This window comes from Indicator indicator, chromosome 1 (assembly GCF_027791375.1).
Source record: "Indicator indicator isolate 239-I01 chromosome 1, UM_Iind_1.1, whole genome shotgun sequence".
NCBI classification, from domain to species: Eukaryota; Metazoa; Chordata; class Aves; order Piciformes; family Indicatoridae; genus Indicator; species Indicator indicator.
In genome coordinates this window covers 129677521-129696553 of record NC_072010.1, presented here as the reverse complement: position 1 = coordinate 129696553, position 19033 = coordinate 129677521, and the positions used below count along the sequence as shown (strand labels likewise).

Genomic DNA, 19033 nt, shown 5'->3' with positions numbered 1-19033 from the left:
GTTGGTGAGAGACTTTGTAGGGTGTGAGGTAGTGATAGGACTAGGGGGAATGGAGCAAAACTAGAAGTGGGGAGATTGAGATTGGATGTTAGGAAGAAGTTGTTCCCCATGAGGGTGGTGAGAGACTGGCACAGGTTGCCCAGGGAGGTGGTGGAAGCCTCATCCCTGGAGGGTTTTGCAGCCAGGCTGGATGTGGCTGTGAGCAACCTGCTGTGGTGTGAGGTGTCCCTGCCCATGGCAGGGGGTTGGAACTGGCTGAGCCTTGAGGTCCCTTCCAGCCCTGACTATTCTATGATCCTATGAAACAGGGAAAAGACTACAGGGATGCTGAATGCAGCCTGGTGAATCAGGCCCTTCGTTAACTTGGAGGCAGTTATATGGAAGTCCTTACTCCAATTTATGTCCTAAAACACTTTCACAAGGTGGAACAGCTCCTTTGAGAGCAGAACCCTCACAAGAAGGAGCATCTCTTGGTGTGAAGGGGGAGGGATGGCCCTCACCACTCAGCTCCCTGCTCTTCTGGCATGCATTTTTCGTTCTCTTCGCTTTTTTCCCTGCTCTCCGTTTTCCTGAAACGTTTCCTGCCCAGCTCTACGTGTTACTCTGTGCAAAGTTGTCCTGACAATGGTCTGATGTTGTTGCAAACCCAAAAAACAAAAAACCACCATTAAAAAAAAATGGCCCAAAACTTGTTCTGTGCCATAAATGCAGCTTGGTGAGGTGGCTGAGTGCTGTAGAGTGGCTGTTCCTCTACACCGTGTTCTGTATAGCAGTTGTGTAACCGCTGATGGAAATGTGGGAAGCTCTGCTGGAATGTGACTCTGCTTACATCAATTTTCCTGATGAAGTTTAAATATTTGATGTTTGACTGACCATGAGTAACTGGTAGATGACAATTCATCTCGAATTCTGAGTGCCATGTATTGCCACTACTGTAAAAAGAAAAAACCCAACTCAAGAAATGGCTTCTCTCATACTATTTGCTCTGTGTTTGCCTTTTCTCCTGTCAAAGATTTTGTGACTGTTTGCTGGACTGGATTGTCACAGGTGTTCCCTTTGTCTTCATGTGCATTTCTTCACTCTGTCCCCACTGTCCTGCCTCTTTCAAATAAAGTTATTATAAACTCAACTTTTGTCATCAGGTTTTAAATTACTGGATCCTTTCAGTTCAGACAACTTCCCTTGAAAAAAAAAGGCAGATTTTTTTGGCCTTCTGGAAAATCTTTTCTTTGCCATAATTGAATTTTCTGGAACTTGCTCATTTTTTCTTTCTATTTTTCTGGTGGGTTTTTGTTGTTTTTTTTTTTTTTTTGGTACAAGATTGGAGGTTTTATTCTGTTTCACTTTTATGAGCTTTGTCCTGAGCTGAGCTGTGCAAAATCAGGAGGCAAGATGCTTAAGCTTGTTCTGCCAGCGTGCCAAAACGTTGGCCTGAGTTACCTTTACCATTGTTACAGTTCTAAATGTCTCCTTGCAGTAGACTCCAACATACAGTACTTGATTGTACATCTTATTAGAAGGATTTGCGTTGATTGTTTGCAAGGTATTTGGGGGACTTCTGGAAGGCTTTGTTCTTTAGACCTTCTAGGATTATGCCTCTCTGGGCAGCCCTTTCTGCAGCCCTAGAACAGGCTGCCCAGAGAGGTTGTGGAGTCTCCTTCTCTGGAGACAAAGCCTTCCTGGCTGTGTTCCTGTGTGACCTGCTCTGGGTGCTCCTGCTCTGGCAGGGTGTTTGGACTGGATGATCTCTGAAGGTCCCTTCCAACCCCTAACATTGTGTTAGGGGTTGTGATATTTGCAGGCTTCTGGAAAGCTTTATTGTTTAAACCTTCCATGTCCATATCAGTGTATACATTCTATGGCAAACAGCTTTTTAATACCTTCTCCAGCACTTGTCATAGCTTCTTGGGATAAATAACATATAAAATAATAAAAAAGGAGAAATAGATAAAGTATTTATTTTTAAAAAAATATAGACACAACACAAACTCTTATTCAAGACAAGAAAAAACAAAACCAAACCATCCTACTCTCAGAAGTGCCAGAGAATTGTAATTATCTACCTGACATTAATTTTCAGGACTTTAAAACAATACAATATTTTGTAAAGATGCCTTCCAGTACTTGAAGGATGGAGAGGGACTGTTTCCAAAGGCCTGCAGTGATGGGATGAGGGATAATGGTTTGAAATTAGAGAAGGGCAGATTTAGATTGGATGTGAGGAACAAGTTCTGCACCAGGAGGGTGCTGCAACACTGCAACAGGTTGTCTGGGGAGGGAGTTGAGACCCCAGCCCTGGAGATATTCAAGGTGAGGCTGGACAAGGCTTTGACCAGCCTGATCTGGTGGAGGACGTTCCTGCTGACTGCAGGGGGTTGGACTGGGTGACCTTTGGAGGTCCCTTCCAACCCAAACCATTCTATGATTCGAGGCCCTCTTCTAGACCTGCTCCTCTGGACCTTCTCCCTTAGGTCCATGTCCTTCCTGTGCTGAAGGCTCTAGAGCTGCAGTACTCCAGGTCAGGTCTTACCAGACCTTTTTCACGTAAAAAAAAAAAAAAAATAAAAAGTTGCAGCTCCAAGCAAAGTTCACATTTGATTTCTGACTTCTAAGCTTTTAGTGACAAGCTTTTAGATAAAAAAGTTTCGATACAGGCTTCAGCTTGCAAGGTTTGGATTCTTAGCTTAAGCAAACCATTTACTGGAGATGCTTCATTGGTTTCTGACATTTCCTTGCCTTTGGTGATGGTAATTCTCTAGCTGCCAAGGACTTGGCTGTAAGCAAACCCAAAAGCTAATTTGCTCATTTGTCTGCTGAAGAAAACTTCAGACATTTTAGTAACTCCAACTATTAGACCAAAATCTTACTGATGGGATTGTGAGTGGTTCAGCAAAGGCAGTCATACACTGGCAGTTAAAGAGGATTTGTAAGCCAGGGTTGCTGAAGAATAACTGAAACAAGCATGAGGAACCTCCTCCCTGCAACACAAATCTGTCTGTGGCAGCATGAGTGCAGTGTGCCTTCTGTTTATTCCTTTTAGCTAATTCTAAACACATCACCTTGCCTGCCCCATGCATGTTTGCTGCTGCACCTCCTTGTGCCTGCATGCAGTTGGAGACCTTTTTTGACAGGTGCAGTAAATGCTAGTGATGATCACAAAATTTTTGTTCACACCTAAGCTATTTCCAGAGCAGAAAAAGCCATGTGATTTATTTTATATGTCGTAAGCAAGCAAAGACACACAAAGGGAAGAAAGAACAGCACCTTTTGCCTTTGGTTTCTGCTTAAGGGTGAGCTCTCTGAGTTGGGGCTCTTCTCTACTCCACTGTGTAACAGATGTTGGTGTAACTTCCTGCTCTCAGGAGCTGAAGCTTCATGCAAAATATCAACATGCAGTAATATTGTCAGATTGGAGAGCAGCCCTGTGGAGAAGGACCTGGGAGTGCTGGTGGGCAACAGGTTCTGCATGGGACAGCAATGTGCCCTGGGGGCCAAGAAGGCCAAGGGGGTCCTGGGGGGCATTCAGAGGAGTGTGGCCAGCAGAGCCAGGGAGGTTCTCCTCCCCCTCTACTCTGTCCTGCTGAGACCTCACCTGGAATATTGCATCCAGTTCTGGGCTCCCCAGTTCAAGAGGGACAGGGATCTGCTGGAGAGAGTCCAAGGGAGGGCTCCAAGGATGCTGAAGGGTCTGGAGACTGCCTGGTGAGGAGAGGCTGAGAGCCCTGGGGGTGGTTAGTGTGGAGAGGAGAAGGCAGAGAGGGATCTGATCAATGTCTAAGCCTGGGGGTCAGGAGGGAGGGGACAGCTTCTTCTCAGTTGCACCCTGGAATAAGACAGGCAATGGATGGAAACTGCAGCACAGGAGGTTTTACCTCAACATGAGGAGGAACTTCTTCAGTGTGAGGGTCACAGAGCACTGGAACAGGCTGCCCAGAGAGGTTGTGAAGTCTCCTTCTCTGCAGACTTTCCAGCCCCATCTGGATGTGTTCCTGTGTGACCTGTGCTGGATTCTATGCTCCTGCTCTGGCAGGGGGGTTGGACTGAAAGCTCTCCAGAGGTCCCTTCCAAGCCCTAACATCCTGTGAGCCTGTGATTTCAGTACATAATGACCATACCAAACAGATTTTCTCTGAAAAATCCTAATTTTTCCCTGCACTCTCCATTGTCTGGAAATCATTTTTTGGGGCTGCCTAAAATACCACAGCATTTCCTCTCAGCAATGGAAATGTGATTCTCTTCTTTTTGCTGGGTACGGAATCCTGGTGTTAAAGCTTCCTGCTCCAGTGCTATATATGTTCACTCTTTGCACATAATGAGCATGTGTTTTGATGCAGGCACTTTGCAAGGTCAGTGCTTTTGCAGACAACTGTACTGCAATATGAGTCATAGGAGTTAATGACATCAACCCCTTAGTGTGAAGCCACTGGGGTTTGGGTAGGCAAGCAACCCAAAATGAGCAGAGATCACTTATTTTCCTCTTCTGTGTGGTCACTCTAATCAGAAAGAGGAAATGCTGGTGCAGAATTCCTCTCCTCTCTGCCTATCTGCTCTTTTCTCATGCAGGTTCAGTGAGCCAAAGAAAAGAATCACACTTGAGTGAATATCTCTCTGAAAGTATGGCAGAAGTTTTCCCAAGCTTTGTTCTGAATATTGAATTCACCTCTCTTGGAGCAGACTTGGAACAGAAAAGCTGTAGGAAGACACTGAAAAAATTTCAAGGACAATGTAGAGTAAGCACATGGGTGATTGGTTGGACTTGATGATCTTGGAGGTCTCTTCCAGCCTGGCTGATTCTGTGATTCTGTGACTTCCTTATGACCTGCCACTGGTTCCTCAACATAAAACTTAGTTGCTGGGTTGGTAATTCACAGTGGAGCTATGGTTTGGGGTAGATATCTCTGTGGGGACCTCAGAGCTGCCTTCCAATAGCTGAAAGGATCCTGCAGGAAGGCTGCAGAGGGACTTTTGCTGAGGGGGTTTAGAGACAGGCCACAGGGGAATGGTTTGAAGCTGAGGCAGAGCAGGGCTAGACTGGTGCTGAGGAAGAAGTTGTTGAGTGTGAGGCTGGTGAGAGTCTGGCACAGGCTGCCCAGGGAGGCTGTGGCTGCCTCCTCCCTGGAGGTGTGGAAGGCCAGGCTGGATGAGACCTTGAGCAGCTGAGTCTAGCTGAGAGGTGTCCCTGGGCATGGAGGGGAGGTTGGAGGAGCTGAGCTCTGAGATCCCTTCCAAGCTGAGCCATTCTGTGATGCTGTGATACTTGCAGATGTGGATGCAGTGTAGCTCCCTTAGGGAAGGACTCAGAAGATTCTCAGCCCCATTCCCTTGACTTTCAGAGTACAAGCATGCTTCCCTCCAGCTTCTCTAACAAATTAAGGAGCAATCATTTGGTAAATAATTCAGTGGGTGTTTTGTCTGTGTTCAGTCAGTCTTGTGGGTTCAGATCTGTAAAGCTGTCAGTAGTCTTTAGTCTCAGCCGTTCTCCTTGGTGCTTTAAGGGAATAAACAAGACTGCCTTGCTGCTCTTACACAGTGGTACCAAGTAGAAGGACATGACAGGAGCAGGACTCCTGAGCAATCCAGCTGACTTAAAACATGTGTTCTAAATTTAATAATTATATAAATCTAGGGAATTTTCCTGCAGCATTTTAACTTGCATGTTCAGTCCATGCTGTTTTGCACCTGAGTATGTTTCCTGGATCCAGATCTAAGCTACAAAAATCTGAATGGGCAAAATTTCCACCATCCTCCATGCCTACAAATCTTTTCTCTAAGCACATTCTCTTAACAATTGCATTTTCTTGCACTGTTTGAACACTGCAAGCATTTTACTTAGAATCATAGAATGGTTGAAAAGGACCTCAGAGCTCATCTCTGCCAACCTCCCTACCATGCCCAGGGACACCTCTCAACTAGACTCAGCTGCTCAAGACCTCATCCAGCCTGGCCTTCCACACCGCCAGGCAGGAGGCAGCCACAGCCTCCCTGGGCAGCCTGTGCCAGAGTCTCACCACCCTCACACTGAAGAACTTCTTCCTAAGATCCAGTCTGACCCTGCTCTGCCTCAGCTTCAAACCATTCCCCCTTGGCCTGTCTCCAGACACCCTCAGCCAAAGTCTCTCTGCAGCCTTTCTGCAGGATCCCTTCAGGTCCTGGCAGGCAGCTCTGAGGTGCCCCTGGAGCCTTCTCCTCTGCAGGCTGCACATCCCCAGCTCCCTCAGCCTGTGCTCACAGCAGAGCTGCTTCAGCCCTTGGAGGCTGGATCTTTGTGGCCTCCTCTGGACTCATTCCGACTGCTCTGTGTCCTTCCTATGCTGGGGACACCAGAACTGAACCCATTATTCAAGGTCTCAACAGAGCAGAGTAAAGAATTGAGCACCAGGCAGCATTTTGAGCTCAGAGTGGGTTTGTGTAGAGATGGAGGAATTGACCAAACCACCTCTCAGACTGAAGGTACTTTTGTTAATAAGGAGGATGACTGCGGTGACTCCTACCCCAATTTTGTGTTTCTTGTTTGCTTGGGAGAAAAATGTCAGCTTGGCATGTAGTAACAGCTGAGTCCCCAGCTGACAGCAGAGCCTTTCAAAGCCAGAATTAGAAGCCAGAGGTAACTACAGCAACCAGCTAAGCATTGCCACCTCCCAGCTGCTCCTGGTGTCATCTACAGCATTTAGGCCTGCGGCTTCCCTTTAGGTTTCACATCAAGACAATGGAATCATTTTTGGGTTTGTTTTCAGACAACTGAAGAGTGCAGAGGGACTGGGAAACCACCCAGTATGATGTTCTGTATGTTAGTTGCTATTAAATAGCTGCTGTTCTCTGGGCTCCAGCCCTGGTAGCACACCTGATGGAGTTGTGTCTCCCAGAAGCGGTCCCGACTGGGAGTGTCAAAGATGGGGAGATCCACTCTTTTCACTGAGGTGTTTGTTCAGGTGGTTAATGCTTCTCACTGTTAAAAATCAATGCTTGGTTTCTAACATGACTTCTCTGGCTTCTTCATCCACCTGCTTGTTCTTGTTATGTCTTTGCCTTTTCAGTCTTCCCAGAGAAGTATTTGTGTGCTGCAATCAAGGGAACGAAACGTTGGGGCTGCTTTGGCTGTGCTTTTGAACACATTGAAGAGATGGAAATCTCTGACTCATTTAATGTAGCCATCTGGGAAGGGTGGAGGGGGGGAGTGTTTCTATCACTGAAATTATTTTTGTGGCACTTTCCTGCATTTCCAAAGTACTTTGAAGGGCATTCAGTTACTTCTGGAGTGTCCTATGTAAAGCATCTTTTTGCTCCATGTAAGTGCACTACCTGCATGGTTTACTGTGTGTACTTCAAGTGACATTTATCAGCTGTTACACTTCAAGTGAAATGTTATTTAGCAGCCTTTAAAGTTATTTATCAGTTGTTATACTTAATGTGTCATTTATCAGCTTTTAAAGTTATTCCTCTAGCTGTTATATTTCAAGTAACCTGTGGTTTATCAGCTGTAGTTAGCCCTGTGGATGAGTTCAAAGGTGGAGATTTGATCTTCAGTCAAGTCACCTCTTCCACATTTTGGGGGGGTAATCTTGTCTTGCCAGCACTGTCTCACCCAAGCATAACAAACTAACTGAAGTTTTTAAATTGAAATGGACAACAATAGATCCCCAGCTTCCCTGATGGTAGATTTGGAACCATGTCAGCCAAGGTCAGGAAGTTCGGTTGAAATTGGTTTCTCTCTGGCGAACTTTGTGACTCCTGGCTCTCCAGCAAGCAGTGGAGAAACTGGGCCTGTGCTTTTATACCTCAGCACCATTTGTATGTTCTCTCAGATCTGATTTTTTTTTCATTTTTTCCCTTGTGTGTGATATTTTGGTTTGAATATTAAATTCTGGCTTAAAAAAAGAAAAACAACAACAAACCTCAAACCCCAAACCCATGCACGCTTTCCTTTGCCCTAAATAACTCTTCACTGCTTTGAGATAACCTCCCTACCCCCCCTAACACTGTGTTCCTCTCTATGCCATTTAATAGTTCTATTTATCTGGTCTCTGTCTAGCAACCCTTGAACCAAGGAATGCTAAAACATTAAGAACATTTTTTTTTTTTTTGCTTTAATCAATAATTCACATTCTTTGGCATCAAGCCCTCATTGCTCCATGGAATGTTACACAGCACACAAAGATAAACTCTCTCTTACAATGCCTTGTTTCATGTTTAGGAAAAGTCCTGAAAACCTTAGCAGTCACTCAGAGCAGCTCAAGGAGAAAGAAAAGCAAGGTTTTTTCAGGGCAATAAAAAAGAAAAAGAAGAAATCTCAAACTGTAAGTACCCAGAACGTGTGGTTAGCAGTTTTGCATTGTACCATTTTATTCTGCTAGATGAGCATAGTACCCTTCCTTTATTTATCTATTTGGTCTTCTGTTTTCTCTCTTTGCTATATGAAAGGCAAATTCTTTCCCTGTTCAGGGCTTATTTGTGTGCCTTTTCAAATAATTTCTTCACCTTCTGGTCCTGTGCATATTTGGTTTTCATTTAAACTCCTTGAGGCAAGGTTTAAGTTGTTGTTGCAGCAAGGCTGAGGTGATACTGTTCCAAGAATAACAGATGCATTCTTTGTATCCTCAGAGCTTCAATATTTCAGGAGGAGATCAAACTGTTGTAAATGAGAATTCTTTCTTGTCTTTTTTGTGACAGTGTCTTGATAACAGCCTCTTGCAGCACCCCATTGCTGGCATAAGGATAATGTGGCTTAACCATTCTTACTGTTTAATGTTTTGTTGGGGGGAATGGATTGTGGCTTTTGTTATCCAGTAGAAGCCTTTGGTGTCTTTTATACAATTAGATATTTTGAGGTAGTTTTTGGGAGGGAGAAAGAACTTTGTTTTATCAGAGAGCAATGGTAAGTTACTATTTCATGAAGTTTAATAATGCAAATCTTCCTAAGCACTGAAGTAACCTAACCACCACCTCCCCTCATTCTCAAATGACAGTTTTGGGAACAGTAAAATATTTCAAGTTTACACCACATTGCAGAGTTTCTACAAGTGTAACTGCAGGTTTACTTTTGGAGGGCCTCAGAATGGCATAAATCACACTGCTGGTGGAGGGGAGCAACTAAATCAAAATACCTCTGCCACGGAGCTGAGGTGGCACAACTCTGGCTGTTGGTGGAGAGGAGTGAGAATGCTCCAGGCTTGGGGCACGGTGGCTGGAAAGCAGCCTGGGGGAAAAGGATCTGGGGGTGCTGCTGGATGGCTGAACATGAGCCAGCAGTGTGCCCAGGTGGCCAAGAAGGCCAACAGCAGCCTGGCCTGGATCAAAACCACTGAGGCCAACAGGAGTAGGGAGGTGATGGTGCCCCTGGACTCAGCCCTAGTGAGGCCACAGCTTGAGCACTGGGTTCAGTTCTGGGTGCCACAGGACAAGAAAGATATTGAGGGTCTGAAGAGTGTCCAGAGAAGAGCAATGAGACTGGGAAGGGGTTTGGAGGGCATCATACAAAGAGCAGCTGAGGGAGTTGGGGTTGTTTCGTCTGGAGAAGAGAAGATTGAGGGGAGAGCTCCTTGCTCTCTACAGCTCCCTGAAAGGAGGCTGGAGTGAGGCTGGGGTTGGTCTCTTCTCCCAAGTAACCAAGAGGCAATGAGTTGAAGTTGTGCCAGGGGAGGGTTAGGTTGGCCATGAGGAAAAACTTCTTGATTGAGAGAGTGGTGAGAGGTTGGAACAGGCTGCCCAGGGAGGTGGTGGAGTCTCCATGCTTGGAGGTGTTCCAGAAGCTGTATCTGAGATACCCCTCAGGACCTGGATTAGTGATCATGGGAGTTGGGTTAGGGTTGGACTCAATGATCTTAAAGGTCTTTTCCAACCTTACTAATTCTGTGATTCTATGAGTGTTAAGTAATACTCAGAAATGCACCCTTGCCTCTCTGCTTGGGCAGGTTTTAGAGCAGCAGCATTACCTCTCCTTCTGAAGTTGTACACAGTTGTACAATCCTGATACCCTGATAGTTGTACACAGTTGAAATTATCATTTGCTTTGCACAACTGAACAAAAGCCATTGATTATGACTCTGGGATTACTTGGTATCAAAATATCCATGAAAAGGTAGCACACCTAAGGCCATTGCTTCCAGTGATGCTTTGCACAGTTGTAGTCTAATTCCTGCCATTCAGACATAGTGACAAGAAACACTTCAAAAGCCTAGCTGATAGATGGTGCAGCAACTACTTCCAGAACATGTCCAGAGAAGGGCCACGAGGATGAGCAGAGGGCTGGAGCTCCTCTGCTATGGAGACAGACTGAGAGAGCTGGGGATGTTCTGTTTGGAGAAGAGAAGGCTCCAAGGGAACCTTCTTGTGGCCTTCCAGTATCTGAAGGGGGCTACAAGAAAGCTGGGGAGGGACTTTTGAGGGTGTCAGGGAGTGATAGGACTGGGGGGGATGGAGCAAAACTAGAAGTGGGGAGATTCAGATTGGATGTTAGGAAGAAATTCTTCCCCATGAGGGTGGTGAGAGACTGGCAGAGGTTGCCCAGGGAGGTGGTGGAAGCCTCATCCCTGGAGGGTTTTGCAGCCGGGCTGGATGTGGCTGTGAGCAACCTGCTGTGGTGTGAGGTGTCCCTGCCCATGGCAGGGGGGTTGGAACTGGCTGAGCCTTGAGGTCCCTTCCAACCCTGACAATTCTATGATTCTGTGATTAATCTGTGTGAAGGAAGTAAAGACTGGATTGTGTTGCATCCCAAAATCCTGCACTTCCTAAACCAGCTAATTCCACAAATATCTTGATCTATAGCTACCAAAGCCATTACTGATAACAAGACAGGACAGATTTATAGATAATCTTTACTCCTGTTAATTTTCACTCTTAAGAAGAGAGGTAAAGATGGAGTAGGAAGAGAGGGGGAGAGGAAGAGGTTTTGCATTAGGGAGAATGGCATTGGCTAGTTAGTGCTAATGTCTCAAAGGAAGATTAACAAATCAGTAATAAACTCTTGCATCCTCAGCTAGAAACTTTCTGACATCAACTTGATTTTAGGACCCATCCAGAGACTGAAAATCCTCTTTCCATTTCTCTTATCACTACAGCTGTTGAACAGGCCAGGATCTAGGGACAGGCTGCACCCACTGTTGTGTGCACAAGTGGTGGTTCAGACACTCTTCTTTGTTCTTCTTAAGCTGTTACTGAGGACATCCCTGATACTGGGATCTGGCAGCACAAACAAAGAAATGTTGCCTTCAGTTCAGCACCAAGCTTGACTCCGGTGCTAAAAGCTGTTGGCAGTGCTGCAAGATTAGCTCTTCAGCTACATGAATCATGTCTTCTGTGAATTCATGTTAAAAATCCTGTAACTACCCAAGCACGGGGGTTCTGAATGCTTTAGGTTAGAAGGGATCTTGAAGATCATCCAGTTCCAACCCCCTGCCACATGCAGGGATACCTCCCACTAGTCCAGGTCGCTCAAGGCCTCATCCAACTTGGCCTTGAACACCTCCAGGGAGGGGGGCAACACCTCCAGGAATGGGGCAACACCACCAGGGAGGGGGCAGAACCTCCAGGGAGGGGGCAGTTGAACTGAATTGCAGTACTATGCATTTAGTTTGTGTATCTTATGTTGCAGACAGACTCAACCAGCGGGGAGAATCCAAGCATCAAGAAATCCCTCTTCCCTCTTTTTAATTCAAAGAATAATTTAAAGCATAGCTCTTCTTTGAAAAAGCTTCCTGTAGTCACTCTGCCCATGGTATCCATTTTTGAAGTACAGTAGCACTCTCCAATGCTCCAGTAAACTCGTTTTACTGGCTCCAGCAGCATGTGTTTGATTTTCATGGGGTCCCTTTCTCTTCATGCCAGTTAAGCATCTTGGGCCAGTTCGATAAATGGAAGTGAAAATTGGCAGTCCTGGTGAAACAGATTGTGGTGCCTGAAAAAAATTGTTTATCAGTATTAGATATGCTGAAAATGGAACATCAGCAGTTCCAGAGTGAGTGAGCCCTGGGACTAAGGTGACAGGAAGAAAATGATTGTGAAATTGGGGATGTTTAAAACCAAATTGTCTCATTTTGTTTCAGTCAGGGGGGAAAAAAGGTAACCTATGCTCTGAGCAACCTGCTCTAGTGTGAGGTGTCCCTGCCCATGGCAGGGGGGTTGGAACTGGATGATCCTTGAGGTGCCTTCCAACCCTGACAATTCTATGATTCTATATTGGAAAGATATTTTCTAATGCAAACCTGCTCCTTCCTCTGTAAGCCAAATCTTAACAACTGAATTGGCTGAACCTTGAATCTTAGCTCATACAGCTGCTGTGTTTTTATTTGTCCTGGTTCTTCCTGACACAAGACAGCTTGCATTAAAAACAGGTTAAATTTTAACTGGCCTTTTGTTTTTTTTCTTAGAGGTCAAACTCTACACAGAAGTTTTAAATTATCCTTCTGCCATAAATTTTGTTCAATTTTCAGCCCGTTGCAAGGGAATTTTTTTTCCCTTTAATTTGGGGTATTTGTGAAGGAGGAAAAAGGTGGGGAAAGGAAAAGCTCTTGGTTTTATGTTGGCAAAATCAGGCAGGCATCGGTTTAGAGAGAGATTTTTTTGGTCTGCTTCACTCAGGAACAAATTTATAGAACTGCTCCATGGTCTTAACTGCAGTATGGAATGCTTTAAAATATGAAGATGAGGCTCAGCTGGTTTTATTTTCTTTTAAATTCTGTTTTTTGGAAGCCTGGTTTAACTGCTCTCTCTTACAGCCAATCACACTAACAGCATGCTGATGCTTGAAGGCCTGAGGGTGCAGCCAATCTGCATGATGTCCACAGCCACTTTGCTCTTACTGTGTGGGGAAAAGAAATAAATTAATCAATCAATCAATCAATCCTGGAAGGTCATTGCTATTCTGCTGCAAGAATGGGCTTCACTTGTGCTCTGTAATTAATTGGGGGGAGGTGGGGGGAATTATTGCCAGCTGTTCTGAAAATACATGTCTATATTGGGAGACCAATACTGAATGTTTTATTGCAGATGCCTAGCACTGACGGTCAGGATCTCTTGGCATTACAGAAAGCCATTCACACTAATCACCAGAGCAGCAGGCAGAAGGATTGGCATCCTGAGAAGATGACAGAAATCCAGCCTCCTGTAAGTAGCATCATCAATTTTTTCACTCTGAGGGTGACATAGCACTGGAGCAGGCTTGCCCAGGGGGGTTGTGGAGTCTCCCTCTCTGGAGATACTCAAAACCCACCTGGATGTGTTCCTGTGTGACCTGCCCTGGGTGCTCTTGCTCTGGCAGGGGAGTTGGACTGGATAACCTTTTGAGGTCCCTTCCAGCCCCTAGCATCCCCCCTGCCCCTTCCTCAGGGTCTTGCTACCCATTTCAGTAACCCCACACCTCCGTTTTCATTCAGCCTGCCCAGCAGTTAAAAGAAGCTGTGTGGGACTAGAGCATCTTATCACCCAGCTGCCAGCAAACAGGATACCTAACTGCTGAGTTCTGCCAGCCCTCATTGCAGTGCAGGTGTTTACTGAAGACTCTAATTCCTGATTGAGGCTCACAAAATTTTGGGGAACTTTATATTTCTGGTATCTGTGCCTCATAAAATGTGGCTGAGGTTCTAAAGTTCATAGAATCCCAAAATGGCTTAGGCTAGAAGAGTCCTCAGAGCTCATCTATCCCAACCTCCCCACCATGGGCAGCAACACCTCTCAACTAGACTCAGCTGCTCAAGGCCTCGTCCAGCCTGGCTTTGAACAACTCCACAGAGGAAGCATCCACAACCACCCTGTGCAAGCTTTGGTGGAATTGCCATCCCTGGAGGTGTTTAAAATAAGACTGGATGAGGCACTCAGTGCCATGGGTTAGCTGATTAGATGGTGTTGGGTGATATGTTGGACCTGATGGTCTGGAAGGTCTTTTCCAACCTGCTTAATTCTGTGATTCTGTAAACATTTTTAAAGGCGCAGCCTAAAACTACCACAGCAGCAGGTCAGGTGCTCTTCTCTGTGTCTTTCAGAGCCAGCCATTAAAATCCCTTCGGAAGCTCTTACACCTCTCTTCCTCCAACCACCCTGTCCCCGCCGAGCCTCGCTTCCAGCCACTGCCCAGCCAGCCAGCCAAAGCTTCCTTCTCAGAAGTGCGAATCCACCCCATCGGCCAGAGCTCTGCCAGCGGCAATGTCAGGCAGGAGCCCCAGCCCAAGAGCAGGCCGGCGCTGCAGATGCCCAGCCAGCTGGAGCCCAGCTGGCACGTGAGCAGGAGCGCCAGCGATGGGCCTCCCTACTCGGAGCAGCTGCCCCCCAAGGGCGGCCAGAACGGGCACCCCTACAGCCGGACCAACCGCCCGCGCATGCCCAACCTCAACGACCTGAAAGAGACAGCCTTGTAACGGCTCTGTGGGCAGGGACAGGCCAGGCAGGGCGGAGGTCAGCCTAGGGCAGTGGCGGTGGTGGTGGTGGTTGTAAGCCTGCGTTTATCAGCTTTAGAGAGGTGTGCAATATGGAGCTGTGGAGCTCTGCCCTTGGGCGCTGCAGCCAGAGTCAGGGATTGGACAGGAAAGCAAAGTGGGGTTAGGAATTTACCAGGCATCAGAAATGTCCCTGTGTGCCAGGCAGAACGTGCCAGGCAGGGAGCAAGATTGCTCTCGCTTACGTTCCAGCTCAGTGCACTTCTCCTTCTGAAAGCTGGGAGACTTCTGCTACGTCTTGGCACTTGAAAGGGTGAAAACATTCACGTCTAGACCTATGCCCTTACTTCCTTTTTCTTTTTTGCTGCCTAGTTAAAACAGTGGGGTTTGTGTGATGAAAAAAACAAACAAACAAAGGTTAAAAAAACAAACAAACAAAGGTGTATCCCTGCTTGAGGGTTTCAACTGTATGTCTTAAATTTGCTGGTTTTTTTTTTACTTCCATATTTGATAGGATTTGTAATATTTATTATTTATGATGACCCTAATATCTTGTACTGTTAGAACCATATCTTTTCTGTTCCACTGGAAAGTTATTTTGGAGCTGTTTGAAACATTGTGAAGCAGTGCAACAGCTACAGTAGTTTCTATTAAAAAAAAACAACAAAAGAAAAGAAAACAAAACAAAAAAGAACAAAAAAGAACAACAAAAAAGGACCACAAAAAAGAATAAAAAAAGGAAAAAATTAAAAAATAGAACCACAAAAAAAAAAAAGAACAAACAAAAAAGGAAAAAAAAATCCCCCTAATAGTAACATTTATATATTGCATTCAGAAGTATTTTATTCTATATATAAATATATATAAATAAATATATATATATATATAAATGGAAAACAGCTGTCTGTTTTTTAACTATCCTTCATGGACAAAGTATTGTTATGACACTCTCTGCCCTATTTTTTTATACATTTGTGACATAGAGTGCAGTATTATACTTCTAATAAAAGGCAGTTGAATGTGGCTGCAACCCTGACTGTAACTGTATGAGAGCCCTGGGTTTGAAGTGTTGTTGCTTGGTGACAAAGGAAAAGGCAACATTCAATCCCAGGCTTTCTGAGGGAAGGATTCGCTAAATGGAAAGAGACTGCAGAACTGTACAGTAGTCCTAAATGTGTTGAGTTCTCCCCTGTGTCCTTAGCTTTCCTAGGAATGTTGGTGGGATTTCTGCATCGAGAGCGCAGAGCCCTGGTACCAAACTGTTGTTTCCTCTTTCTCTCGTGTTATCTCTTTGACAGATGAAGTGCCCCACGACTCCAAGGTCAAGCAGGTGCTCTTCCACTTCATAGCAGGGGTGCAAACCAAAGAAACACACCATGAATTGCAAGGGAAATGCCAGGTTTTGACCCTTAGGCATAGCATGGCACTGCAGATCAGGGGAGAAGCTCTTATGCCTATGTGTATTTTACATCTTGTTTAGCAATCTATTACCTTATAAGATGAGCACTGTATTGAAATTGAAACTACTCTTGCACTTTTTTGGTTTTGTTTTTTTTTTTTTTTCCTTCTATTTCAGGATGTATTTAAAAGCTACAAATCTGATTTTGGGATACTGAAGGAGGAGGCTGCCAGGCAGCTTGATTTCTCCTTAGGTCTCACTGTCTGAATATAGAGTTCAGTTACCTGTATAGAGTTAACTGTATAGAGTTCAGTTACCAGTCTCAGCAGAGTACCAGATCTTGGGTTCCAGTCTCCTGTGCAACACCTTTCAAACTGCCTTGGCCTTGGTGAATGTTGAGTGTAGCAAACACACAACCTGATTCCTCTGTTGCTACCAGTCAGCTAAACCAGAAGGAAGCCAGCAGGTGACAAGAGTCATGCCAGCCTGAGCCTGAGCTTTGTGCAATAAGAGGAGAGCCAAGGCTGTAGTGTCAGAACAATACAATCTCCTTTTGAAACACAGGAGTTCAACTCTCTCATCACTCTGCAGCATGAGACTCTCCTCATCAGGCACTTGTACTTGCAAATATGTTGTTTCTTCCACACACACACACAAAAAAAAAAGAGATTAACCTGAATGTAGATTTGATGATTAGCCACAGGTGGAGTTGACACAAGCAGCCAGGCAGGAAGAGCTGAACTTCCAAATGGGATAACAATGCAAACTTGGCCACGCTCTTCAGTACCTCTTGAGCCATACCAAAGCGCTAACAGCAGCAAATTTGGCACCACTTGCTCCAAAAAGTTTTTTTATCAGAAAGTGAAAATGTGGAAGGATGTTACAGCAGGTTCTGTCAGGGCTAAAAAAAAAAGCCAGGCTAGTAAATTAAAAATAAATTAATAAATTACAAAATAAGAATCATTTCTTTGTTACCTACCTGCAAGAAATGTGTGGATGTGACAGATGGATATGATAGATGGTATCTGTATATGATCTATATCTATATAAGATCTAGAAATACATTAGGCAGGAGAGGGATTTTCAGCTGCTGAGAAGTTCAGTGGGCATCCAGGAAAGGCAGTGAGATGTTTACCAGGACTTAGCCTCAGGGTTTAACAGCATCTTTTAGCAATCTCTTTTGGACTCACCACTTCCATGAATTAACCTAGTCCCAGCTAGCTTAGTCCTGCTGTGTATGGGCTGCTGCCACTGACTTACAAAAGCACTGCCTCAGAGTGGGGCCCTAAGCAGAGTGGTTTGAATGTCTCCACAGGGAGACTTAGACTCTTTTTTACTTTGTGGATTTTTTTTTTCTTTCCCCTCTGCAGGACATTTTGCTTGCTGGTAAGAGCTTCGTGCTGGGGATGATGATGCTGGGCTGTGTGTGGCTGTTGTGATTTCTAGCAAGGAGAAATGTTTCCAAAGTAGGTTGTCTGGGGGTTGGTTTTGGTTTGTTTCTCTCAGTACCCACTAAGTCAAATCAGAGTAATCTCTGACTGTACATAAAGCTGCTAAAGTAGTTAGCAAAGCTTCCAGGGTGACCCAAGGATCGTTCAAGTATTTGGTGGGCTCACAGTTACAGAAAGTTTTTTCTACTTCATCCTAAGTTTTCTTCTCAGCTTCAACAAACTGTAGTAGGTTTTAGTTGAATACTGAACTGTGACCCAAGGAATGTTGAAGTATTTGGTGGGCTCATATTTACAGAATGTTTCTATTTCATCCTGAATTTTCTTCTCAACTCCAACAAACCGTAGTAGATTTCAGTTGATTACTAAGTTGTGTTGAATGTGTGTAGTTATTTCCTCTGTTCTGTTAGAAAGAGATTCCAGCAGCTCAACCAGCTGGTTGCTGGGATCAGTTGTGTGGTTTTTAACCTCGTCTCACTTCCCAATATTTAGACGATTGCTGATGTAATTTTCCCAAGGCTTCCAAAGGAGGCTGGCTCAATAAAGGGGAAGAGAATTACAAAGCAAGTGTGAGCTTTCCTCTTCACTGCTCTGTCAGTCTTGTGCTACATGTTCTTGCAGATTTGCTTAGTAAGAAGTATCTTAGTTAAACTGCATTTTCTTCTTCTTGGGCAATCTGGTTTGCCTTATGGCATTATTAATGATGTGAACTGAAGTTTCAGAAATGAATTTATAGTCACTTGGAAGAACTCAAGCTGCCTAAACTTGTCTGTATGTTTTTACTCTAGCTCTTGAGCTCTTTTGTAACTGAAACAGAAGCACCTTAAGCTCATCTTAACTGAAATTGTATGTGTTTGAGCTCTCCTTTTAAACTGCCCTGTAAATGTATTAGCCTAGGACAACATCTTTTTTTTTTTTTTTCCAACAGAGCTGACCACAGAGAACAATCCCACAGAGCTGTTTTAACCCTTTTTGTTCCATTTATTGCAGTCCAAGATCTGTTGCTCCTCTGAGAGGTCACCAGCACCAGGCAGAGTTCTTGGCAGGTGCGCAGCGATCCCAGATTCCATCCCTTCTTCCAGTAACATTTCCCCATCTCACAGGGCTTGGGATTAATACCAGGCTTTGATTTCTGATACCAAATCAAACCCACCTGAATGGGTGGGTCCTGATGCCACTTTTATTTACAGATACTTGCTCTTTTAGGTCAATATTGAAACAGGCTTCAAACTTTTAAACATCCAAGACACCCTCAGATCATCTTTAGGCTTGTCACCTCTCTCTCTGCTACACCAAGCTGTTTCTGGGAGCAAAGCTGGAGTGATTCTTCAAGAAGCAGTGTCCTGGGATAGGTTTTTAGCCATTCCTTGTCATTGCAGGTAGGTCTCTTAACAGATGAATCTTATTAGTATAGAAAGCTGCACACCAGCCTTTTTCTTCAGAAGGTGCTGTAGCTATTAGCTGAGTAGACCCCTGTGCTCACCCAGAAAAAAAGAAACAAACCTCTGTATTCTTAACAATTCAGTGCTCTAGACCTCCCTTGTAGGAATGGGAACACAGATGAGAGAGTTCTGAAGGCACTGTTGCCATCTGTTTAGCTAAGCCATCCTCTAGAGGTGATTGTGGTTTTTTTTTTTCATTCCTGTGGCAGGCTTTTTTGTTGCCTTGGAATGCTTTGGTAAGAAGACAGGCCTCAAAAATCTCTGCCTGCAATTAATTCTATATGCCCTAAATATTGGCAGAGGAGAGCTGGGAGAAGATGTGAATCCCCATCACACAAAGAGGGGGGAAAGGATTAGCCATATGTAAGGTACTGCAGACTG

General features: G+C 44.8%; 1 protein-coding gene across 1 annotated transcript in view; it reads left to right on the top strand.

The window, feature by feature from the left end:
• Nucleotides 1-14345, top strand: part of CDKL5 (cyclin dependent kinase like 5) — a 65477-nt gene extending 51132 nt beyond the window's left edge. Inside the window, exons 14-16 of the mRNA XM_054396767.1 lie at nt 8192-8294; nt 12982-13098; nt 13974-14345. Coding sequence (XP_054252742.1) covers nt 8192-8294; nt 12982-13098; nt 13974-14345 — 592 coding nt within the window. The remainder of the gene's footprint in view (nt 1-8191; nt 8295-12981; nt 13099-13973) is intronic.
• Nucleotides 14346-19033: the final 4688 nt, after the last annotated feature.